General features: G+C 42.3%; 1 protein-coding gene across 1 annotated transcript in view; it reads left to right on the top strand.

The window, feature by feature from the left end:
• LOC128303192 (uncharacterized) overlaps positions 1-25534 on the top strand; it is a 51905-nt gene extending 26371 nt beyond the window's left edge. Inside the window, exons 2-4 of the mRNA XM_053040063.1 lie at positions 9563-9615; positions 22117-22840; positions 23498-25534. Of these exons, the coding sequence (XP_052896023.1) occupies positions 9563-9615; positions 22117-22840; positions 23498-24561 (1841 nt within the window). The 3' untranslated portion in view covers positions 24562-25534. The remainder of the gene's footprint in view (positions 1-9562; positions 9616-22116; positions 22841-23497) is intronic.
• Positions 25535-27008: the final 1474 nt, after the last annotated feature.

Raw genomic sequence — 27008 nt, 5'->3', positions numbered from 1 at the left:
AAATGTTTCGCAAATCTGTTGTCCTGGCAAATCTACAGCATGCGATAAAGTTATTTATACATGGTTGTGTGCGTGTGTCTGCATCTACATGCAAAAAGAAGGAAATAAATAGCCTGCTACCTACGGAACGATCTAAACACAACCGCAAACATCATTGAATCCGTTGGTGGGTTTCGCACTATTCACCGTACGAATGTGCAACCGGCATGAACCGGTGAATGAAAGATGAAAAATATGATTTGATGAAAAGGCACCGTTACGTACGAAGCGTTCTGATTCCGGTGGCCACGGATTTCTTAAGCAGATATAAAGCTCTTTGCAACACACCACCGCCAACGGTACCGAACGACGATAAATCTCATCTGAAGTGGTCTACCCACGGTATTCATGCAAAAATAAATCGATCGATATATGTCGCTCGCTTTGCAATCTATGGGTTTTATGTTGTACGGTTCCCTTTTTATTTTCGTTCGCCGTATGTCGATACTATACGTGCTAGTGGTGTGCATGTGTGTGGATTTCTGTTCTTTTGCAAATTCTTTTAACTAAACATTAAACAGAAGCGAGCGAAGAAAAAAGTTCGAACCGCTCCGGGCGTTCCGGTTACGCTTGTTTTAATTTATTTTTGCTGCTTGGCAAACGAAAGCCAAAAGGGAAGGAAGAAAAAGCTCTTCCACATATTGAACGGATACTGGCTTTGAAAGCCGAACGTGTAGGATGTCGGTTGGAGCAGTTCAACCGCTTCATAAACTATTCACTACACATTCTGTTAATTTCTTTTTCAACATTCTCCCACGCTATCCAACTGGTGTTCCGATCCAGGGGGAACCGGAACGTGGGGCACTCCTGTGGTACTGCTTCACTCCACCCTTCACATACAATACAGAAGGTAGAAATGTTCAACGACTTTACAAAAGGGAAATAGCACTGGAACCAACAAGAAAAAAACAACGCTCGGAAAACATTCGCCGGCTTTGTAGCTGCACTATTGCTTCGCTTTGTTTAGTCAAAAAGAGTTCTCACCACTTGAGAAACGAGTGCGGGTGAAATACGTATATTGCCATGCAATTTTCACTCCATTCTTGTATCATTAATCTTTCCGGATTTTTTTTACTTGCTTGCTTCTTTCGCTGGTCGGGACGGTCATGTGGGGAGTTTGAAGATTTTTCCTTACACTTGTTTCAGCGCGCGTAACGTAAGAAAATGATGAATAAAGGTTTATTTTTCATGTTAAATCTTAGTCTGATAATACATTGCCTTCATGATGGTGTTATATTTTTTACACATTAAATCAATGTATGTTTGTTGTTGGCCTCATCGGTAACGACATTGATGCACCGGCCCTTCTCAGCTCCATTAACTTTTTGGCCCCATCCAGGAGACTTAGACAACGGGAAATAATCAAAACTTCGCGATATAGAACCACTTTCGGTCAAACAGATCCCGTAAATGTAATGTGTACAGTTTTTAACGCTAATTACAATGTGTATGACTTTGGTATTTCCCAACCGGCATTTCGCGAACGTCTCCGTTTCTGTCCATCAATGTCCAACTCGTCTTGTTAGGTCCGTTGTCTCTTTGTCACATTACCAATTAAGTATTCATTAAGACACGTGCATGTCCGATGAATTAATAAATAATAATAATAATAATAAACATTGATTTTGCTTTGCAGTCGTTCGCTCACCCCCTGTTACCGAGTGCATCTGGTTGGGGTAAATTATTTATAAACTTCACTTACAATATACAAGTTGCGTCAGGCAACGAATTAAATAATTCCAATTATTGTTCTACTTCTCGGAAGACTTCCAAACCATCTTGCTGCAGTGGAAAATGAACAACTCTGGAAGCAACCAAACACCAAACCAAGCACGCTTCCATGAAATGGTTCATAATTATAATTCCATTTATCCGGTGAGCTCCGGTTCCGTGCTATTAGCAGCAACCTGATACAACGGCCGCTGGGTTCACAGTATATTGATTCGCTTCCAGAATCATCCCATCGAACCGTATTGATGATCGACACCGAGCAGTCGAGAATCATTTAGGAATGTGTATAGAGCAGCTGTACGCCTGGTCGGGGTTGGAAATGACTCCTTCGACATTGTAACACTACGAAATCATGTTACCGTTCAATCAGGTTACCCACCATCCGGACCAACGCTCGTACACAACCAATCCGCCTGCAGGGTATGCACACCGCATAGCATCATGAAAGCTCCGGTCGGGTCCTACTCCCATCTACCCATTGCTTCGGTTAGAAATAGGCTGCTGAAAATAAGCAAACCGTAACTCATTTACATCATTAAAGGTAACATACCAACTGCCAGCGTGAAACGAATTCGCTTGCGCATGTTATCACATAGGCTGGCAGCTACATTTTTGCACATGCTGTCCAACCTTAGCCTCGCCTCGCCCTGACTCAAACCATCGCATCCGATCCAGACCAACCAGGGGTGGCAATTTTACCGCTAATTAAAGTAAATTAAAACGCTCATTAGAATTTTATTCAATTACCGCACGCCAAGCCGGCCATTCTGCTAGTTTTCAACGTTTGCCTGCGCCAGCCATTAGTCAACCGTGTCCACCAACCGGACGCAGTCCCGGTGGCCTGGCTGTTCGGTCGCCGACCGCACGGAGGTCGCCACCGCGAAGGCGAAACCGTTGGCGCAGCGATTAAAATTAATTATACTAAACCATCACCAGGTACCTGGGTTCTGCTTTCATGGGTGGGTCGAAAAGTTTCATACCGCCACAGCTGGCCGCACCGAAACCGGTAAGACGCTCAGAAGGTCCTTGCAGCTGTCAAAATATTGCTTCATTATTTACCCCGGGTACACGGCTAACAAATGGGTAGCCCGGGAATTAGGAGGGAGAAACGGAAGACGTTGCGTGGAACGTAACGACGCAACTGGCCGCGTGCTTGCACAACATTTCTCAGCAAGAATTTGTTGATAAAGACTTGAAACAATTGGAGGGATAAGAATCAATTATGAAACATGGTACACTCTTCATGGTAAATGGGAATTTGTGGGTTGCGAGATTGCAGCAGCGCTGCGGTGGCGTATCAGAACGGTTCTATTTTCGTGCAACGCCTACGGTCTTTAAATTAATTTTACAGTCCCACGTCATGCGCTGGGGACACCGGTCTAGGATTCATTGTACCATTCTGGTTAGTGTACTTTGAACTAGCCGTGGTATTGTTTCCACTCGAGCCTTGAAATTAATTTGGATATTATTTGATTTTACAGTGTTCTTCACAAAAAAGAATGGAGCACAAAAAAAAGATGGCTCGAATTAAGTGCTTTTCTGTTGAAACTGATAATTCCATTATATCCGTTTGTTGTTCATCCCGTGCTTCATTCAATATCATCGTTATTATCAACCACGAATTCGAAAGTACATCAGCATACCATTTAACCAGATAAAGCTCTAAAGATAAATAAACGCAACTAAGATATAGTTATTTTACATATTTTATTATGTTCATATATGATGTACCATATAGAATATTATTTAGCATATTTTAAATTAGTATATTATAACTTTTTAGTTCAAGAGCAACGACAAATAGAAATAATCAAATTCAGTAAATAATCTAATTAGGAATTACTAAGCTTAAACAAGTGCAGTGCGGTGTCTTTAGATTTCATTTTTGACAGGAAAGAATGAAGTAGAAGAAGCTGTAATAAATATCCAACTCAACTGCAAGCATAACAAACTGTTAGGTGTTAAGTGTTCAGTAAAGTAGCGAATTAACGATTGGTCTATAGTATAACATACTTCACTAAAATGAAAAAAAAACTTGAATGGAATAAAATATTAATTTCGTATAATTAAAGTTAATTCTTAATGTATCTAAGTATTACTTATCTGTCAGATTCAACAATAGAAAAGCATAATTAATTAAAATCCTCCTCAACTGCACAGAATTTTTTTCTGCAAATTTCATTATTAGCTAACGATTTTTTATGCGCTTACAAATTTTATAATTGTAATCATACTCGACAAAGCTGACCGCAAAAAACTTTCCACTCCCTTGGGGTTATGCAATGATTGTGTAACCTTAATTTATCTCGGGCAAAAAAGAGTCAACACAGAATCGTTACACCGACGAATCTATGAAAAGTGAATAGCTAAAAATATCCATTGCATAGCTTGTGGCTGTACCACTCCATGACACAGTTGCAGGAAATTACAATAATTTTGCATAACAATGAATATGACTACAGAAAGTTTTTTTTTACGAAACACCATTATTATGTATTATGTAGCATTATTATGTGCTGTAATTTTGGTGCATTACAGTATGCAAGAGATAGGTTTTTCGTTTCGGACTAGACATCTTAACTAAGCGTGCAAATAAAGTAACGCTCAAAAAATTATTTTGCTATGCTCGGTGTACAGATGGACCGCAATAATTCATTTGCTTACACTTATTTATCACAACGCACAATTTGCCTTTGATGTTACGCTTACATATAATTAGTATCCCACCGTTACCTCAAACAAAGCAAACAAAATTCAGCAAACAAATTTTCAAATCGGATTTCCTCTCGCAAACCGTGCTTGTTCTGTGGCCCCAAGGCGATGCGCTTCATTAGCTTCAAATTGAGATTGCTACATAAATCCATCAGTAAAGGAGCTCGCTAAGAGGAGTAGCTATTAGAGTTGGACTACACTGTTCTGTTGCGTCCTACTGGCAACCACCGCTAATCTCACACCGGGCGAATCGTACTCTGCACATCGTGAGTTAAAAGACAAGCTATATTTTGTCCCTGCGATCTGCCTGGGCTGCCGGACCGGGACGTGGGACCCGAAACTCAATTAACGGGCAGCAAAACTTTGGCCATTCCATCTGCCGCAAAGTTTGCGCACGAAAGAGGTAAATTATATCAGCCGTACGTAACCTTCCCGGTGGGTTAGACCGCCCGGTTCGGCTCGAATCAGCCATTCCACCTTAGCTATCGATATCATCATCTTCTCGCCTTGGGGTCGTAGACAGTTATGTAGAAATGGTTGTCAAATCAGGAACTTTTCCCACTTCCAACATGGCCTCGGGCACCGATCTTCCCCTTTCCCGAGCAGTGTTTTCCAACGGAACAGATAAAACAATGTTCGGAACTGGCGCAATCAAGCAGCGAGTGCGAAAGTTTGGACGAAGTTAAATAACAACATAAAATCGCGATTTATTGCTGCAATTGTGCCCGAAAATGCTCACCTCGCGTAAAACACCCACTCTGGCGCTTGTCTTTTATTGCGCTGATAATGGACAATTGTGCTTGCCGTGCTTTAATGGATCACCTTCAAGCAACAGGATCGCTTGCTGGTTTGCACTGGCAGCCAACGATGAACCGGGGGCAAAATCAATCATCCACACAGTGCTGGACGCGCTATCTTGATCTCATTAAAAGTTACTTTTGCCTCATTAGCGAAAGGTCGCACATCGCTCAGTGTTTGGGGTTTGGGGTTTGGAGTCAGTTTTTGCAGCAATAAACGTCGCTCGGGCTGGTGGAATGCCTTCCCTATTCGGCAACGTTCTCCATATATCACTCATGGTGAATTACATCATCTTGAAATACTGAATCGCAGTGGACAGTAACTTTCACCTAAGCAAGCAATTTATATCGACTGTAGCCTGTAGGATAACGAAATACTTTGAATACATGTACAGTGGATAACGTCAAGGAATATGATAAATAGCACAATTTATATACTTGTACAAGTCACTTTTCCATAGTTCTTTAAACGTAAATGAATGAAATTTGCCATTTGCATTCAAGTAACGTCTATAAAAATGGTAGAGTACACAATTTCTGAGCACAACAAAGAGACTTCCTGTCGTAAATCTTAAAAAGAATGATATGGAATGTAGAAATCACAAACCCTTTAAATTAGTTTTTCTTGGAAATATTTTACCTTTGCAAGATGGTGAAATTCGAGAAAGTTGAGACGGTTGAATTTGAGCGATATACGCAAGAGAAATAGTTTTTGTTTACAATTGAGAATGGTTTGTATCTACATCGATCGTAAGGCAGCCTTTGCTATAGATGTGGCTTTTTCAAGTAATTCCGTCAGACAGACGTGGGAACATGTTCAAATGGCCATGGTTCAGTGCTGCTAGCCGTATGATTAACAACTGAAGCGAATAACAGGTAACACCTGTGGGTCTTCTCTTTTACAACTTATTTTGATATGTTAGCGAGAACCACTATATTACACGATATTTAGGTGTTCAAACCGACATCAAGTAACAAATATATTCCCTTGAGTTACATCGTAGTGAGGTGTAGAACTTCCGTTGAGCAGGTTGCTATTGTAGAACTTGTTGCGATATTCGATTATTATTGATTCTTCGTACTTATTGCAGTTCTCATTCTCAGTTTTCAGCAGTTATAATTAGCTCTTTTTCCAGAATAGTAATTACTAGGAACAGTAGTATGAATAGTAAGTACCATAATGTGAATTTTGACCAGAAGTAAATTGTCTGTAAATTCTAATCGAAATACTATGAGCAATAAGTTTGAATTCATTTTCAAACTACAATTTAAAATTAGACAATATTTTTGTTTCTGGTTTATGTTATTGCATACTATTTTTAAAAAGAACGAACAGTTCATTAGAAAAAAAATCCGTGCTTAGTATTACTTCATGGGCTTCACACTCGAAACTTGAATCAGTATCAAGCGGCACGCACGATTTTCTTTAGAAATGTGTCCAACATTTAAAAATATCCATCATGAAATGGTCCAAAGTGGTGGCATTGTATTCTTTGATAATTGGCTTAGCTTAAATCGTTCATTTGGACCAGGACCGTTTGGTTTAAAGAACAATTAGTCATAGCAAAACCGCTTTTTTTATTTCCATCAACAAACAAACCAAACTATGTATGTGGCTCCAAATTTGTTCCGCAAAGGATCTCTCCAGAATTTAATACAGCACTGGCAGTAATGACACAAAGAATGTACCATTATGAATAACTTCGAGATTACGAAACTGAAGATTACTAGCCATTGGTAGCAAGGTAAAGTTACTTTGCTACATTTTATCGCATTCTTCAGTGTAGTCGCCCATCCACTCCCTCCACCAAATATCCAAACTTTTAGCTCATATTTTGTTCTGCTGGCTGGTTTCAAGCTGGCACGCATCAGGAGTCGTGCGACGTACAACCTAACGCTATCGCAAAAGTTAATCCATTGAAAAGTTGCATCATCGCGCCGGCGAAACCCCTTTGCCCATGAAGCAACCGGCAAGCCAACGTTGACTGATGGCTCTTAGCCTTAAAATGGCGTCCAACCGTGGGAGGGTGAAAAAAGGAATATCGATCCTGCACCACCGCCCAGCATCGCCCCGGTCGAGTATCTGCACCATTAAATCAAAAGCGTCATCTCATCGCTCACGGGCGCAATGGGCGCTACGTCCAGCATCTTCCAGGCACGCTCGATGAAGCAGAAACACCACGTGGTGTCTGTGATGTATGAAGCACCGCGTCATCCCCAACACGGGGCCAGCCGGAAAGCCGGTTGTCCGGTACCGTCTTACAAAAAACCCGGGCTTAAGTCAACCAATTTTGTACGGTAAAGTTTTCACCTTTCGCCCTTGCACCGTTGGCACATAATTTTGAACCCGGAACTATTCATCATCTTGGCACGCGCGCTTACCACACCGCCAGCTGGTCCCGGCACCCTCCGCATCCCGCTCAACCATGGTATGCAAAAATATGATCAACCTGCGTGAATGCAACATGCAGGTGGGAGTTTTTACGAGTGGGAAAGTGTTGGGAAAAGAGAAAAACGAACAAAATTCTCGGTCCATCATATTGCCACCATTTTGTCCGAAAGGGAAAAAATGGCGAAAATCAAGCAAAGCGCACGTTCCGCTGCACGAATAGTGAATCTGCTCAAAAGAAGAAAACGAAAAGCAAACTGGAACACTGACGCTCAATTCAGTTCAGAAAAATGCTGAAACAGGACTCTGCTGCTGCTTTTCACGTTGTCTTTGGCACGGCAAAGAAAAGTGGCTCCATATCAAGACGGTGGAACGTGATTTGAAATTGTTACCACGATCCATCGCCATCGTAACGTTGGAACGTGCATTGAAACGGGGTTTTGCTGTTGCTGTTTGAATGAACCTTTATGCTGCAGAAGAAAAAAAAACAGAAAATAGATATCCGTACGGGAGCCATGTAATGGAGCAATGCAGAAGACGGCATGTAAAATCCATGCTACCTTTTACGCCATCCAAACGTAGAAAAACGTGAGAAAACGATCTTCGGCTGCTGGAAGAAGCTATATTTCGTAATGCGGGAAGAAACATGTTTGAGGAAAATTGCTTCACCTCCCACTTTTTCTTTCTCTCTCTCTCTCGTTCACACTTTCCTTTGGAGCCGTTTTCTATTTCCTTCGTGGAGTAGACAGCTACCCCATAATCAGAAGATGATTGCGAATAAAAATGAAATTGTAAACCGTAAAATTATCGCACAAAACGTTGCACCGGGTCGGTTGCATTTTCCGATCCATTTTCCACAAGCGAGAACGTGTCTGTTTCGGCCATTAGTCGTGAAATTTATCCCTGTCAAAGCTGTGCAGCGTTTGGGTAAGTCAACATGTTCGGTACACATTGAAGGGTTTTCTGTGCGAATGCTACTGCACTGCTACAATGTATCAGTGTGACAGCCAGAGTACCTGCACCCGCTGGCCTGGCCGACAAATCCGTGTGCTCGAGGGTCCACGGTGGATTGTTTGCTTTTCCCATGCGTTTTTCCATATCCAATTTCAACCCTTCCGGGGCACGCGATTGTACCGGAAATGAGAAAAGCATGCACACACACAAGCACACAGCGGAGGAGGCGCGTACAACCGGGTACAAGAAAATTTAAAATTAGTTTCTTAATTAACAACAGCCATGCTTGTTCTACCAACGTTATCTGCTTGTCGTTTGCCCGGTGTCCCGGTGATTGGGATACCGATTCGGGTCAAACGTTGGGCATCTGTTAGGCCACGTGAAACACATCCCTTCGGCAGGTTGGGAAAGAAAATTGAAAAACTCATCATCGGCTCAGGGACGATTGCCCACGGCCCGGTGCCAGTGTGCTGCCGCGCCCACACCCATAAGCACAGACGAGCAAGGGTATTTCTGTCTATCTAATAATTATTTTTGGTGAAGCGGTACCGGTTTGGTTGATTGGTTGAAAATCGAACCGCCACCGATTGACCTACATTTCGAGCACCGTACGGTGTTACTGCTCTATCTACCTACGGCACGATTGGCAATCAAACGTCAATCATCACCCGATGTTTCGCACCGGGTGCCACAAGTTCGTTATTACGAAGGACCGATTTTCATCGATCGATTATCTATTAACCTACAGATGTGGAATGCACCACAACCGGATGCGTACAAACATGCGTATGAGTTCATCATTTCGCTAAACGAATCTGCCTTTTTTTTTTGGTTCACCCTGCCCAAATCTGATCGTTATTTTCTCTTCTCTTTTCTACACTTTTTCGGTTCGGTCCCGGCTTGACGGCTGCTGCTGATTGTCGCGGACGGCGCATTACAGACGGTTCCCTGCCCTCCATAGCAACCACAACGGAAGCTAAACCCAATTCCAAGGTAAGTCTTTTATCCGTTTGGTAGGATTTTATGAGACAGAAAAATAGTCAAGTCAAGCGAACGAAAAAAAAGCCCCCAAAGAACGTTTTTCCGAGAATTCGGCCCGACCGGCGGGAAATATTCCCGCTTTTGAAGATGGGAAACATTTTTTTTGGAATGCAGCCCCGACGTACAGGGTAAAACCGTTGGGACCGTTCTTCGCTGGTGCAACGTTCTACGTTCGCTGTGTGTGGGTAGCAAATCGGATTACATCATGGCGCTGAGTGCCGTTCCGTGGTGTGTTCGTGGCTTGCGTGGAAAGGTACATCATTATGAGGAGGTAACCTGTCCCGTTTCGGGGGAGTAGACGGCTCAATAAAAACCTTCCTTGGTTTGCCGTCGTTCGATCTAAAGGTTCACTTTTGCTGTTGCGAGGAGAGTTGGTTTTTTTTGTGGAGCTATAGATAAGCTGAAAGAAAATGGCAATAATTTTCCGTAACGAACTAACTACCAGGCACTGAAGCTTCAGTTCACGGTTTATGTTCTGCTAGCATCATCGAAAATTCATGCGTTCATTCATGCCTTTTTACAGCAAAGGTTTGTGTAGGTTATGGAAAGATTTGCGAGGAGTTCGAATGCAATGAACTACTGCCTATTTTTTATATTGGTTTACTGGGTGATACAACCGCTCCGTGGTCTTTGCTTGCTACAGGAGTCCTCTAAACCGATCACTGCTTCTCAATCTGAACCTACCACGCATGTTCTATCAATGTGGGCGACCTAAAAGCACTTTCTGATTCGTCCGGTATCATTTTAATGACGTGAAAAGCCCACCCGACTCTTTCAATTCTAGTTTGTCGATTGCGATAATGAGTTCATCGCACAGTTCGTAGATCTCGTCATTATAGCGGCTCTTCCTTTGTTCTTCCACACATACCGGGCCTAAAATTCCTTCAGGACATATAGGTTCTATTTAATCCCTCAGCATAGTTCGTTGCGACAGTTGTTTCAAGTAGCGAATTTTCTTCATTTTCATGGTAAAGAAAGGCAAAATTTTGGACGACTTCCAAGGTGCGCTCTCCTCTCTGTACATCATCCCTGCGCAGATTAGATTTTATTAACGGGCCACTGAAGGTGCTACCCTCAATTTGTTATTTTCCTCGTTAATCTCCAACCCAAGATTTACTGTCTCCTACTCATCTTATGTATCAGCTACGTAGGAGAGCCATAAATTGTCTAAATGATATCTATACCATCGGCGTATGCCAGGATCTGAATTGACTTATAGAAGATGGTCCCCGACATTTCCACCTCCGAGTCGCAGATGACGAGCTCTCCAGCGCTAGTTTGAAGAGTAGACAAGCTTGCCCATCTCCTTGGCGCAGACCTTTTGGTTTTAAGTAAGGGCCCTGAGAATTTTTCATTAACCATCACCGGGCATGTGACGATGTTCATTGCCATTCGTACTAGTCTGGTAAGTATGGCCGCTGAAGCAATAAAGCTGATTGCGTCGTTTCACCCTGGTGATGCTATAGCATGCGGCATTAAAATCAAAGAATAGGTGGAAAAACTGAAGTTATTGTTCTGCTATCTTTTCCAAAATCTGGCGCATGGTGAAGATCTGATCAGTAGCTCGCTAAAGTTAAACATTTTCAACTCACACGCTAACCGACCAGAAGTGGGAAATAATTGTTTTAAATATCCAACCATTTGGCATGGTACAGGAAGACAAATTCCAGCTGGTGCTGCAAGCACTGTTGAACGAAAAAATAGAGAAATCACAGCCACCAATCACACCAGCAATGCTGAAAGTTCCGGGCGCCATGTTTATGTCGATACCTCAGCAATTGTTATGAATTATCGAAATGTGAACGAAAAATAAGGTGTAAAGCAACTGTATTTATTATACAATGACCATGTTTATTTAATGCATCATGCCTTTTCGCATTATGCCCAAATAATGGTTTGTTGATATTCATGCTTTATTACCTGATTTAGCATTCCAATAATTTGCATTCTCTTGTAATTCCGTTGTTCACATTCTTTATCAATAATCGTACATATAACGCATGTACTGCACCAATGGTTCCCAATAGCTACAAAAGTTAAAAAGGCTAATTGGCGTGATAAGCGATTCATTAATTGCATCCAATTATTTGATTTACGTGGTATTTTTAATAATGATCTTCTTTTTTTCTAACGACCTTGTAGGTCACTCCTGCAAATGAAATATAACTATACTATTGGCGATCCCTTATTACGAAGAACCAGTCTAGATGGGATTTAGTCTACGACCTTCGAACCTTCGCATGCTAAGATAAACGATCATGGAACATCTCCACTTAATTAGGCACTTTACTTAATTAGTTACACCAAATTATTAGCATTACGACCCTGCCATGAATTAGTAACATTGTGGCACATCAATGTTTTACTGAGCAACGTAAAACAGACATTTTTAAATTGACGCTTGTTTTCAAATTTATACTAACTGTAAACTGTTTTCAAACATTCAAACCTCATGTTAAAATAGTCCAAACTTTATGCATTTTTGTAAGAATTATCTGCAAAACTCATAAAAATGCTTACTGAACTGATATCCCCTTCAAACATGGATGAAAGGTTTTTTTTTGTGTGTTACAAACGAATAAAATGCAGCAAACCCTCCGCAGCTCAGCTCCGTTGCCTTCGGTTGAGCAACCTGACTGACCAAACCAAGCGTAACGGGAACCGATAAAGATTTTTGATCTTACCGTAAGCGATCAACCATCCAACCGACCGACCAGTTGATTGAATTTAGATGAAAAAAATCAACTTACACAAAAGGTTTCCCCACAAAGCAGCAGAAGGACTGTTTGGGTTCCGTTTCCCGGCGCTGCAGCGAAATGGGGGCGAACGTCCGCAAAATTGGAAAACGTTACAAAAGTGCTGTAATCAATGATTACAACGAAGCGTTTTGATTTCAAGAACGGGAAAAGGCAGTGCGAAAGGAGTGGACGAAAATGAAGGAAGTATAGCATAGAAGGATGCCTTTTGCAAAACCTTTCCCGGTCGGGTGTGTTCTTATCGGCTAGCGGCAATCGATCCAATTTGTGCGATTAGGCTTTCATTAGGTGGATTGTATGTAGCCCTCCATCAACCATTCCGTGGCCTTTCAGTCGGTTTTGTCGAATGGGGAAAGATGCGAGAAAGCATGCAACAGGTACGGTGTGGTTACAGAAAGATGCAAAGCCTCCTACCTTACGTACTTAAAGAAAGCTTTAATTTTGAGCTTTAGTCGATTTTATTATAAATAATAACAAAACCTATATAACGATCCAAGGCATTTAAATTTAACAAAGTATCTCACTTAAATCATCGCTCGGTGACAACCAATAATCAAACTGAAAGATAATTAACATCACTGGAATCAATTTGGGTCATCAATCATCTTTTCCGTCAGCAAAACTGAATGCACTTTTGCTGCACTAATTATCGTTCACAAATGTCACTCAATCAAGCACCTTTGATTGACAGAAGGGCCGTAACCTCAATCGCTGTGCTCACGTTAGATATATATCCCAAGGCATTGGTCATTGGATTGCTGGTAAATCGTTCCGCTGTCCCCACAAATACACGCGAGGAGTATAAGCTTTCGATTTACCCAGCGTTGCGAGACTGCCCGCTCGCTCGCTTATGCTTTCGACGGCTCGTTTGATGTGTCTAGAAACAGTTGGCTGCTGTTCAGAATTATCATCCGCAATAATAATTCATTCAACGATTGGTTCAACATTTTATACAGTATGATAAAGTGCCAAGCACCATGGGATTGTAGCAGGATTAAACAGTACATTCGGATCTGACCACTAAAATGGATTATTTTAAAATTATGAAATCATACCAACTGCTTAAGTAAAATAAAACATTGGAACTCTAGGAAATATCGGAACTCAGGTGTACAGTAATGGCTCTGATTGTCGTTGTTCTGATCATGAGTACTTAATGCTTTCTTTTGAATGATTTTATTTCAATTCAATAATTAACGTACAATAATAATTATAATTAATAAAGAAACTTGATTTCCTACATTTTTGTAAACAAATATTTGTCCACTTCAACCCCATTATGCAAAGCATGGTTACACAACTGTCCAATATCTTTCACTGCACAACCAAGCCACGCTTCAGGAATTTTACCCCGGGGAAGAATTTTCATAGACATTAACCTGCCCAGCGGCTAATCACGTAAGGAAACTAACCTCATCTATATCAATCAACGCCACCGAAGGACACTTAACTAAGCACTTTGCAACAATCGAACGGGAAAGCGACACTTTCAGCCATCAGCAAGCGGTGTTGCGCCGAACCGCTGTCCCACCGTTCGGAAATTCCATCACAACCCTCGTGCCAACCAGCCACCCATCAAGCCATGGGTTCCATGTATGGACTTAATTTTCCGTTAATCTGATTATAGCGGGAGTCAATAAAATTACCATAATGGCGACTTATCGTTTCGTGGAGGGAGACACCCCCGGTGAGGTGAGGTGCGGCCGGATTGTCCGCGACGAAGCGAGAGTAATTATACCCCAGAGTGTATCTCTACCGCCGTCTACCGTACCGTCGGCTTCCAAGGTACGGCTCATCTTGCCACGTGTTTGCCTTTATGGAGCGGGGCTGAAAATCGTCCGCCGGTGAAACAACATCGAACCTAATTGAATTTTCATTGAACGACTGCTGGCAGCGTAATTGATTTACGTTGCCCTCGGTCCAAATTCAGTTCATCCCTGTTCATATTCTTTTTTTTTCTTTCCCCGGTCTTGTGAAATTTCTCGGTCCTCCCGGGAATTGCGGATCAGTTGCACCCCGGAAAAGTTTTATTTTTACGACGACTTTTTACCCCACACACGCGTGATGGCAGGTGAAGTGGAAACCCTCAATGTGGTTTCCCTTTCACTGTTTCCTCTACCTTCTCCACCTTTCCGCCAAAGCACAGCTCGCTGACAACCTGAACCGTTGGTGATAAATCTTTCTCCGAAAAAAAAAACCCTTTTTCCACTTCCAAACACAATCAAACCCGGTGGCGATGGTAAGGGCAGTAGGAATGGAGAGGTGGCATGCAACAAATGCTTCCAACCCGGATTGATTGTTGCCGCACTCCCGGGTTGAAGAAAGTTCGGCAACGCGTCCTGGCACGCACAATGACTAAAGAAAATAGCCGTAACAAGGTACGACGGACTTCTGGATGCGAGTGACGGCAAACAACAACGACAAAACCATAGCAATCAAAGAAACCTGCCCGACGTTAGCAGGCATCGCCCGGTTGCCTAACAACGCAAAAAGAAATTCGAACTCGATATGCCATCGATAGCCCAATTGGTTGGCTGGGCTTGGTTTGCCTAATGGGCTAATTCTTTGAGGTTTGAGTTTGAATTATTTCTGTACCGGCTCTCTTTTTTCCATTCCCTTTCGGTATTGGGTTATAAGCGAACGTTCCATCCTTTTGCACAACCACTGGTACGGCATTCTCGTTGGTTAGCCTGCCTCGTATAGCACCCATTATACGTTTAGGTGGTGTATAAAGGTGAACGCAGTTTCGTTCGTTGTTAGATTGATGTATGGACAACATTCTTTACAGCGATAAAGGAAAAAGGCACGTTAGCCGGATAGCAGCAAAGTGGAAAAAAAACGGAATGCTGCGTGCAGCAAGTTTCCCACATTACGAGACTGACTTGCTCCGTGAAAGGTTTGGACCTGCCGGTTGTGCTTGGAAAGCTAAAGGGAACATGCGAAACATTTCAGCTCGATACGTGCATTCCGTAGGTACGAGCCTGGCATATCATTGGTAGAACGCAGAGCATGTTTCATTTCGCATCAAAAAGTGTGCAAAAGCTTGAATACTTTGTGAAATAACACAGGGTCGTGCCTTACTGCAATCCATGTTGAACACTTCTTTCCTAACCACACACGTACAATAATTCGCTAGAAATACTAAGCTTTGCGCATTCAAATACAGTAGCAGAGAAACAGAAACAACGAGTTCGATCTGTTCGGTGTGGATTAATATATAAACTACAACAGTAATTTATAAAATGTTGTGTGTGTCTCATATTTGACACTAAAATGTCAAAAGTGCCTCATATTTTATAAAATATTTACTACAGTTACTTCCACGAATAACGATTCCTCCCACCCGAGTGAAGTGAATAAACAATCAATGCATTTTTGAACTTTCTGAAATTGCGCTAAGTAAACGCCAAGATCATCAACACTATCAAGAGGAGCTAATTGAACAAGTGAACAGTTTAATGACAAATTTAGCTTTTCTGGAGCACCAATGGAGGAAGTACTTCTTCGACATAACAAGTTCGAATTTACCACGTCTCGTTCCTGGTAATTCATAATATCATTAAGCTCGTAACATCTTTTCTGCTTGTTGATTCTTGAAAGATATCTGAGAGTTCTGTTATGCTGCATGGATTCCGCTAATGCGTGCTCAATTGTTTGAATGTGCTGGTACGTTTTAAAGTTTTTTTTATGTACTACATAGAAATCCTGTTAACCGTATCCAGTAGTTAAATCAATAAGTCGAACAACAGCAATACAGCGTCTTTACACTAAAAAAAATGTCGAAAACTCTGTGAGCTGATTAACTTGATGTGAACATCAAACATTCTTTAGACAATTTGCATGAACTTGTTAAAAATACATATGTTTTAAAGAGATTTGTTGTTGTTTTATTGGCAAAATACTGTCAACATACTTTTAAATGTCCACTATAACCAAAATACTCTTAAACTATAAAACACTAAAATAAATTGAAAATTAATAACGTTTTAATATTTGAGATTATAATTTATTTATATTTTTATTAATTCAATCCTAATGATTCCTATGCTAATTGGCCAAACGTCAATGTGTTTTTAAAATAATTATTATGTAATCTTGAATATAAAAAACTCTGGCAACAAAAGAAAATTATTTCTAATCTAATTTAAATATATTTCGAAAGTAATGGAAAGTAAAAAAAACTTAACTAATAATAGCTGATCTTTTTTCAAATTTCTATAATAAATAGAAATAGAAATAGAAATAGAATATTTCTATTATAAATCAATATATACAACAACAACAGCAAACAACTTTCAAACCCGAAACATACCCTGACATTATCGTGATGCTAATGGTTGCCAGCAAACCTCATCAAATGGGCTAATTCAAACCTTCTAAATAGTTTGCCTAGCAGGCAGCAATTGAGTTCAAATCATTGGCACGGTACTTGTTTACCGAAATCAACCCCTAAACCCACGAGATACGAGAGTCAATTCACTCCACGCCATTATGTGTGTATGTGTACACTAATTAGAACGGAACAGTTTACACAGTGCGGAAGATGACGGCCGGATCTCGTGGCGTGATCTTATCGATCGTTTCACACAGCCACTCACACACACACACACACAAACGCTATATAAACTTCATGAACAATGATTACAAATTATGTTAAGGCACACTACCTCGCCCGCTGCTCATCATCGACACGCTGCTGCGAGAATTAATTCACTTCGGCTGCTGTCATTTATCTCACGCACTTCCCACGCAGATTCCCGGCTACCGGTGCTCGAAATCGTATGCTGGTGGCTGTTCGCGTTTGACGGGTGCTGTGACAGCATCATGTCGCTCCAGTCTGTTGTGCCACCCGTCGGCTGATAAATTGCCACCGCATCCGGCGTCCCGGTGCCAAAATCAATCGATTGAGCTAACGCGCTAAACTTAAGCGGGTGACAAAAAAAAAGAGACACAACAGCAGTCACATCTATCTTGGTTGACTGTCTCTTTTTTTGTGCTTCTGTAACGTGCTTCATTGTGCCTATTTTCCACAAGCCCGGTACGCGCGCGTTTGAGTAATCTGGCACGTACGCTGTCCCGAGGTCTGTGTGATGGAATTTGGCAGCGCAGGAGACAGTCCGGAGTCCGGCTTTTGGATTGTAAATTTATGACCTTCTATGTCATCGATGTCCTTGTCGTCGTTGTTGTCTACGATCTCCACTTCATTTCAATCGATCGAACACTCAATTGCACTGTTCGCCACCAACAAGGCGGGGAAAACACACAAAGAAACCAGCAGCTCCGTAATGGCTAGTGTGTCTATTTTCCTATCGAACAGCCAGTTGACGGAGAACAGATAAATGTACGCCCGTTCATCTTTTCTCCCCGTTGCCTTCGGACCGCCAACACGTGCTTTGCCAACCAATAGGCAATATTTTTTCAACACTACCCACGATGTTTTGTACCGTGTTTGTATGGATGTGTATGGGGTTCCCCCCTCCCCACTGTTGCTGTCGCATCCAAACAACCCTCGAAAAAAGCAGCATCCAATAATTCTGGCACGGGGGATGAGTGATGGTCGACGATTTACCATTTTCGCCATCCAGTCGGGGCTGGAAATGTGTGTAAATGCAACAAGCAAACAATGAGAGAAAGAGGGCATAAGCAAAAAAAGCTTTACATTGGCTCCCGTATATACATATTGCTGTACTGCTCACTCTAAAACTCCACCCGTCCTGCTCGTTCTGCCGTACGATGGGGTTTTGTACTGCTGCTTGGCATACCAAACACCAGGCGTCTCCATCGTGCTTTTCCCCGTATATGAGCTACTACCGATGACCGTATTGGCACGAGCACGCTATTGATTTCTGACAAATTGTTTGCTTTATGCTCTGTTAGCTTTTGCAGTTTTGCATTAATAAGAAATAACATAGTTAAATTATTCAAACGTATTCAATAAACGTCTGATATTGGGATAGTGGTAAACATTCAATGTTGGCAACGTTTTATATTATATTGATTGACCATTTTTTTTGTCATCTTGTTCCGTTCATGATTCTGTTAGTGAGTTTTTAAAGAGCACATGTGTGTTATCAAAATATTAAAACTAATCCACGATGCTAGGAAGTCATTTCTCGTGGTAATACCGCAATATAAATGTGTTGTTCCAATTGAACAATTTTAATACACAAAATTGAATTTTGTTTCAATAACAATAAATGTTTTGCTAGAGAAGCCATTCATCCTACACTATTCATGATTTATCCAAAACGTAAAATATGTGTTAAATTTGCTACACACGTGCAGCTGGCAGTAATTCATTTATGCTTGCAAACAACTCCGGAATTCTGAACAATTCTCTCATGTCATAAAACTGTATTCAACATCAACCGCAATGCAAAGATTTTTACAAACATTGTATGAATTTATGACCTTCATTGAGCACCTGTTACATGCTTTACAACTCTTTGGGTAGGATGGTAAAATAGAAACACATTTCCGCCAAGTTTAAAATCATTTCCATACACAATTTCTGCTTGCCAATTGGAATGACAGTAAAACCACAGATCAGATCTCTCATTGCTTGGGCAAGTAAAACAAGACATGATATAGAATTTCAAAAACATGTTCATAGCAAACAGAGCGTAAAGGACTACAATTCATGGAGGTCTTTTTTCCTTCACTGCTATCAATTTCCCATGAGCAAGACTTTTGCGGCAACAGCAGGCAGAATATTAAAAAAAAAACACGTGCTTGCGTTTTATACAGTGGGAATTGAGAAGTAAAACCGACTTTATGAAGCCGTTCCATTGTATTTTACACAACAATAACCGCCAATTCACCTACCAGCGCTTGTTCTTCCATTTGGTTTAGTGTATAAATTTCACTCGGTGTTAAAAACGGCCATCCAGAACGAGCACCGCACCCGAGCGAATACTAAGCAGAATTTGTACGCACATAACTTGCACACTTAATCGGTAGTCGGCTGATGATGGCGATGATAATGATGGCATAATGGCGATGGACACACTCACTCGCAGCACAATACGCACCCTACAAGCGGCTCCGGACGAGGGAACATGAACAGCGTGATAAGGAAAATTGAAAGCAGATTTTTCATCTCGATAAGAGCACAAATAAAAATCGATGTTCGTTTGCCGACCGACTGTAGCGAACGGCGATGAAAAATGCAAGAATTCGTTGTCTGCTTCCTACACTGGATCCTGCACCACCACGGTCGTTTCTTATTGGCGTGCCGCACGAGCACCCGTGTCACATTGTGTGGTCAACGTGGGTGTATTTGGGTGGACGAAATGAAAATACCACAGGGTACGAACGTCCTTTCGACATCGAATCGTATCGGCTGCCATTGCTGGCGATGGAATGGCAAAGGAATTTACGGATTGTATTCCATATAATGATGCCGTGATTTTTACTCATTTCATAAACTGCACCATTTCATTGTTATGCTCAGAGGGCTGCAATCAAAGTTTGTAAAAGGATCCGGCATTTTCCGTGATCCATATTTGCTCATAATATTGGCTAAAGAATTAGCGCTTTCTTGCGTTTGTTGAATTTTGATCCATGAAGGATGGTTCAATCTGCTTAAACACTAATAACCTCAGCGAGTCTCTAAGTCGCCTGTTTCAAACTTCTTTCCATAAGGATCAATTTCCACCTTTCATGGATGACGCAAGGAATGATATCTTCACGTAATGGATCTAAGATTTTAAATCTTTTTGTTCATGATGTCCTTTAATCATTTTCCAAGAACTGAAGTTATGATAGCCAGATTGGATTTATGAGAATGATATTTAGTGTCGAACATTATTATTAAGGTATAAACCTAGGGTTTTAAGGCTATTGATATATTCCGCGAAATTGACATTATCTACAATGATTTCAAATCATTTTTGAGTGTCCAATTTTTTTTTTCAAACTTATGCATCTTGACAATTACGTCAATGGGATTACTTAGCTCATCTATCTTAGCTTATCTATCTATCTTATCTTAGCTTAGCTATCAGAAAAAGATATATTGCAGACATGAACAATGCGTCTTCAGAAACAATAACTTGCTTATCTAGAGCTCAATAGGGCAACAATCTTATTTGTATGAGGCAAGACAAATTGAATATTTGATATTGTTACCAAGAATTCCATAGATTTTAGAGAGATTTGTCTGAGTCGTCTGGACTCCGAGTACGGTCGTCTGGTTTCATTATCATGACATGACCAACCCACCGGAGCCTGACGAGTCTACTTGGCGATCCGCTGTACCACAATTCGTCGTACATCTTATAGCGGTCGTCATCGTAGCGGCTCCTCCATTGTCCTTTCACAAATACGGAAAAACATCCTTCTGAGCATCTTCCTCTCGAACGCGACTAAGAGGGTTTCGTCAGTTTTTGACAAAGTCCATGTCTCAGAGGCGTATGTGAGTACTAGAACTATATAAGTACTAAATAGTCCCAGCTTCGTTTGTCGCGACAGCTGATATGAGTAAAGAAGTTTCTTCAGACTGTAGACAGACCGGTTGGCAGCCAACACCCTATCCCGTAGCTCAACATCAATGTTGTGGTCGGTGCTGACGTTTGACCCAAAATAGATGAAATTTTGGACGACTTCGACTCACCTAACGTATCTGAAACTTTGGCTTAAGAGATTTTAAATTGAAGAAGAATTAAACATCAGTCTACCAGGTCGACAAGTACCAAACAAGGTATAACAAATTCTATGATACCATAAAAATTTAGAAATCAATTAAAACAACACAATCAACGATCAATTCATGATATTCTTGCTAAGTTATAGCTTCTGAATTATTTTTCCTTTTTATTTCCATTCAACTAATACGTTGAATGGCACCAGTAACATAATTTGTCAAAAGTACCGGAGGTCATTGTAAGCTAAAAAAAAAGTTTCAAAACAAAAGCTCTTGCTAAACTTTATCGAACAAAGTTTGAAAAACCATTCATACGAAAGTAAGTCAATTTGAGTTTTTTTTTCACCAACACCTCTGTTGTCAACCACAGGCGCCATTTGCATACCGAACTCTCCAATCCATCGTTCACATCAAAACCAAACCTACGCACAGCGCCAACTTAATCAATCGAATCGTGGTTAAATTTGCTGACTCGCACGATTCATACCGACGAAACCCGTCGTCGGCACGCTGCCTTCCCACCTACACCGTTAGCGACCTAACGACGGTGGCGGAGTCTGCAGGACCGGAAAAATTAAATTAATTAAAACTAACTTTAGCGCCATCAGCAATAGCGGCTGTGTTCTTTGATAAATTAATAGCACCGCATTCGCGGGGGGTCTTACAGGGACTACCGAATCTCTAAATATTTGAATGATAGGTCCCGTTCGGCTTCCCCATCCCAAAACGTGTACAACCGATCGGCAATTGGAAACGATGCCGGAAGTAAAGTGAAGTGCGTTTTAAAACAATGCTGTGATTGATTTCGGTTCCGCAGCACTCACCGCTCGCGCCATTGCCCGTGGAATCTTTTTAATTTATTTCAAACTTTTCCCAACAAGCTTCCAAAGTGTCAGTCAGGAGGGCGATGGAAGACTGTTACAGCCGACCCGAATTAATTGTCCCGCGTGTACATTGTACAGCGAACACTTTTCCCGATGACTTTTGTGAATAATGTTTTTACGCTTTTCGTTCTCTTCTTTTCGCACTTTCGCTTACGCTCCCCCGACACAGGATCAGCAACAGGCCAAACACCGGCACCGGCGGGAGAACAGCGCAGACGACGGATCGTCCCTGGGTGGAGCGATCGGGCCCGGTCCCGGTGACGATGGGGATCGTGAGGAAAATTTCATCGCCTTGGCACCAGATGAAGCGGATATTTATAACTTCTCCAACATCATGAGCATGACGATGGCGAACGGGCCGGTTGGTGCCGGCGGTACGCGCGGTACCAATGTAAATGAGGCAAATCCATTTAATGAATTTCGCAACACACCACGCCAACGCGACCGCTCCCCAGGGCCGGATGCTCCCGGTGACATTGAGCAGCTGCCGGTGGCAAAGGGTGAAAAGGAGCTGCCCGAACTGACGCTGGACGATGAGGGTGGATTCGGTGGGGAAACGGTGGGAGCCATCGGACCGCTAAGAAGTCGGTTCGACGCGGAACCGAACGGTGACGATGTGGACGGTGGAAACGGCGGTGAGGTCGATGTAGATTCCGAGGATGATAATGCGATCGAGCGTAGTCGCTTTCTGGCGAAGGGCCCGATAGCAACCGATGGCCAGGATGGACGTACGTCCCGTACCGATTCCGATGCGGCACTGCTGAGCAACAGCATCGACTTTCTGAACTCGATCGATGGAGCGTACCTGCTGACTAACGCCGCAAACGGCGGACAGGACGGGGAGGACACCGGCAAAAATGGTGATCTTGCGCGGAAAATATTGGACGACAATGGTGAGTGGCGATAAATCAAACCATTCATGAGAATTTATAATTCGTCGGAAGCGGACATATTCTGCCTGGAGGGACAAGCAAATTAAATGTTGCAAAGACGATTGTGGTTGGATCTTCATTCCAACGATAATGTCTTGCTTTTTCTAGCGAACAAATTAAAAATTCGACGAATCAAGACGCTTGTCTATTTTCTCTTAGTCATATCTTACAGTAGTCGACGTCAAATCGGCTTGGCTGTTATGCATCGATAATTTTAAACTAATTTATATCATTTTTCCCTTTTGTTTTGCAATAACAGATGAAGTTACGTATCAGTAAAGTAAAGTAAAGTTACGTAAAGTGTGACACTATGTTGTACGAGTGCAGTCGATATAGTCGACCTAATTGAAGATATTGGTCAATTAAAATTTGAAGTTGTATGATTGAAAATTAAAGAGATCGACAATTTGATTTAATTAAACTTAAATTTTAACTCTTTTAAATAAGAATTGTTAAGGGAAATATTGAAACCTTTTGTTTGTAGTGATACGTGATACGAAAAGTTGTTTATCAACTAACAAAGTTAAACTTCTGTGATTCACGTTTTCAACTATAAGCATATTTCATTAAGTCCTACATGCTAATACAGCTCTCGTAAATAATCCTTCCTTTCTATAGACAATAATATCGCAACACGCAAACCAACGCAACCAAGTGCAGTGGATGGCACCGATCAGGACATTGGAGAGAATGAACTGTTCGACCAGATGGAAAAGAAGGCCAAATCGTACCGCTTGAAGTTGTACAAAAAGCACAAGAACTTTAAGCACACGCACCACCATCGGGGTGGATTGTATCACCAGCCATACCATAATTTTCACCACGACTACTACCGCCGCAAGATGTTGGAGCGTGAGCGTGAACGCTGGAAGAAGATGCAGGACCTGAAGCCGGACTACCAGGGCCAGATCAACTATTACGAGAACTCGAACAAGCTCGAAACGAACGACGACATTATGGCGCATCTGAACGGCCACAGCAGCCAGGAGAAATGGCCCAACTTCGACAAGGTGATGACCTCGCTCAAGACGGAAAGTAAACCGGACAACATCCCACCGTACATCAAGAAGTACAACCGGCGCAACAAGCAGCTGATCGATCTGCTCGAGGGTACGATCGCGCCCCTGTCCGACTACAGTGCGCACAAGCACCGGGAGCGCAAGTACCATCGCAGGAAAAATCCCCACTGGATGGAGGAGGACCTGTTCGAGGAGCAGCGACCGAACCAGGCGAAGGCACAGGGCCTCCAGCGCAACTACATCCAGGAAACGATCCAATCCTCGACGATACACTCGAACGCGCTGCCCGGCGAGGGCATTCACATCATCTACGACAAAAAGCACGCGGCGGACCACGACGATTTCGACGATGGTGGCGGCGGGGGCGGTGCAGGGCCTCATTTACTGTACGGTCGACCCACCATCTCCAGCGGTGGTCATTCGGTGGATGGACATCACCCGAACTACAAGCTGTCGTCCCGGGCTGGCCAGTTCGTGTATCATCGTGTTGCGTCACCGCAACCGGTTGGTGGTGCTGGATATGGACGGTTGAAGCGCCAACGTTTACCGTTTGTGGCGATTACGGATCGGCGCCTCAGTGCACCGCCGAAGCGTCGCCCTGCGTCGAACGGTGGTCCCAACCATGTCAACAACAATCTACTGAATCACCAGCCGATGCCTTAAGAATCGAGATCTGTCAAACTCTGTCTCCCCTTCACCTAGTCTGCTTAATCTCTACGGACCTTCGTTAATTGAGGGGTCATTCCGCTTCATCCACAACTTACCTGTCTTTCTTTCTTTCTTCAGTTAGCAAAATCAATCACAAAAGAAAAGTCGACATAGTCGACATATGAAGGTGTCGCATCTGGTTAGGCAATAGTGTGATCGCTTAACATTCACAATGTGCTATATTTATTAGTTTAGCTTTTCAAATATATTCTACACTTCCCACTTACACTCCTACCTGCTCCACCCCCTGTCCCATCCATCCCTGTATTATCCGGCTCCTTTTCGTTTCGTTCGCTATGTAACCCACGTTCTATTTCTCATAGCTGGCAGCATTCCGCTGACAGGACGCACTGGTGCGTCCTCACGTTAGTTCGCACCCGGATTATTATCATCCGGTTCATCTGGCAAACCGTTTCCGTTTTCGCCGAAAAACTAAGGCTAGGGCTGACGGTGAGTTGCTATCGATCGAGTGCGATCGCGCTGGGTTCGTCGTACGGGCATCGCACACAGCACCCACCGAAAAGGGAGGGGATGGCCAGATGGTGCCCGAGCAAAGCAACAAAAACATACAGAGAAACAGACAAAGGCATCCCGCTGCTGTCCCGTGTGGCCGTGATGTGGGTGGACGCTGATATAAAACCAAAAATGGAACAAAAAAATACAAGATGAAAACAAAGCAAAGTATTGTGAACACAAGCAGAAGACGAAGACAATATATATTTACCGAAGAGATGAAGATGATGATGCTGATGATAATGAATATGCTCACGTGTAGGGTTTAGTAGGGTGGCAAAAGTCAGAAGCGATAATATAAAGCGTGAAAAAAAAAACAAAAGAATCAGAAGCGGCAAAGTTTAAAACAAAACCAACAAAAAAAAAACAAAACAATACAAAACCAAATCAATACAAAATGTTACATATGCACTTATGCAATTACCATCCCAAAACTATTCTACAAATTTTTGGGGACAAATGAGCGAGAATTCAAGTGGAAAGTGCGGAACGTTCGTTACCAAGTAAGACAAATGACAAATTAACTTCACACACACTCACACACACACGCGTTGCAGCGCACCGTTTGGCTTATCCGTTTGGCAACCATCGACTCATGTTTCCCAGGGGCTCGAGTATGTACGACTGGTTGGCGGCTGTACTGTGTCCAAATCTCCCAAAATTGTCACCCTCGAAAAGCCCGCACTCTAACATGCTAACAACATATCAACCTGATGGCTCCACGTCACAATCCCGTTTCAACCCCGGTTGACCACCAAAATGGCGGCCATCAACCGAGACAGAAATCATCAAAACCGTCAGTAAAGACTATCCCGTACACACTCGTCGTGGCGGTTGTCGACCGAGCCGGCAGTTCCCCACGTTGCTCGAAATAGCTTGAATTTTGAAAACCCTTTTTCCGCCGAAACATTGCAAGAAACCCTCCCGCAGGGTAGTCTTAAAAATCTTAAATGCACAAACGAAGGACAAACAAAATCATGACAATAATAAACATTTTAAAATGACGTTTTTTAACATAGCGGAAGACACCACGCGCAGCGAAGACACGGAAATTACGGTTACGTATAGGGGAAAAGTATTGCAATGTCTGGCAACACACATGTTTGTTTGGTTAATTTTCACCACAAGCTAAAATCTAAACGCAAGTCTTTGTTTGCAATGTGTTGCAACTCTGAAAAACCCGTACGAAAAAAAAAACAAACACACGCTGGGACAGCTAACGCGATGCGCAACAGTGAAATGTTAACGTAAGTTTTCTATGAAAACACATAAGCAATAGAAAATGACAATATCTTATATGGCGGAAGGCCACGGACGGGAATGCTGCGAATGCTGCCACCGACGTACGAGCATAACCAGCACGCGTTGTATGTTGTTCCCAGCATGTTTTCCTTTTTCTTTCATTTTACTACATGTTTTGCCACATTTGGCTTTTGGGCGTACCCTTTTATGCTTGACGTGTCGTCGAAGCATAACGTTGTACTAATTATTACTAGCACATTGCATTCCTGGCATTCTTGCTTCATTAAAATTAAGCGAACATTAGCACACAGACGCGTGTGACGCATTGTGTGCAAGCGCATGTGGAGAGCGGTACGGTCTTAAGAGGGAATGTTTCGGACGGTGAAAAGGTAAAAATTCAAGCCGACAACCGGTTAAAAATAACAACAAACCACACGAAAACATTGTTCGATGTCGATAACACAAATAGCAAAACAAAAACGGATACTTCGATACGCCAACACTGGACACTGCACTGTGTGTACTAACGCGTAAGATTGATTGAAGCAGCATATGAGCATAATCTAAAACACTACAAAACGTAAGAGATGGAGACCGAGGGACACTCTCTGTTGCGGGTGAATTTCCAACCCAAAAGTCACACTGCA

The sequence above is a fragment of the Anopheles moucheti genome, chromosome 2 (genome assembly GCF_943734755.1).
Source record: "Anopheles moucheti chromosome 2, idAnoMoucSN_F20_07, whole genome shotgun sequence".
Lineage (NCBI taxonomy): Eukaryota > Metazoa > Arthropoda > Insecta > Diptera > Culicidae > Anopheles > Anopheles moucheti.
This window is presented reverse-complemented; position numbering and strand designations above follow the sequence as displayed.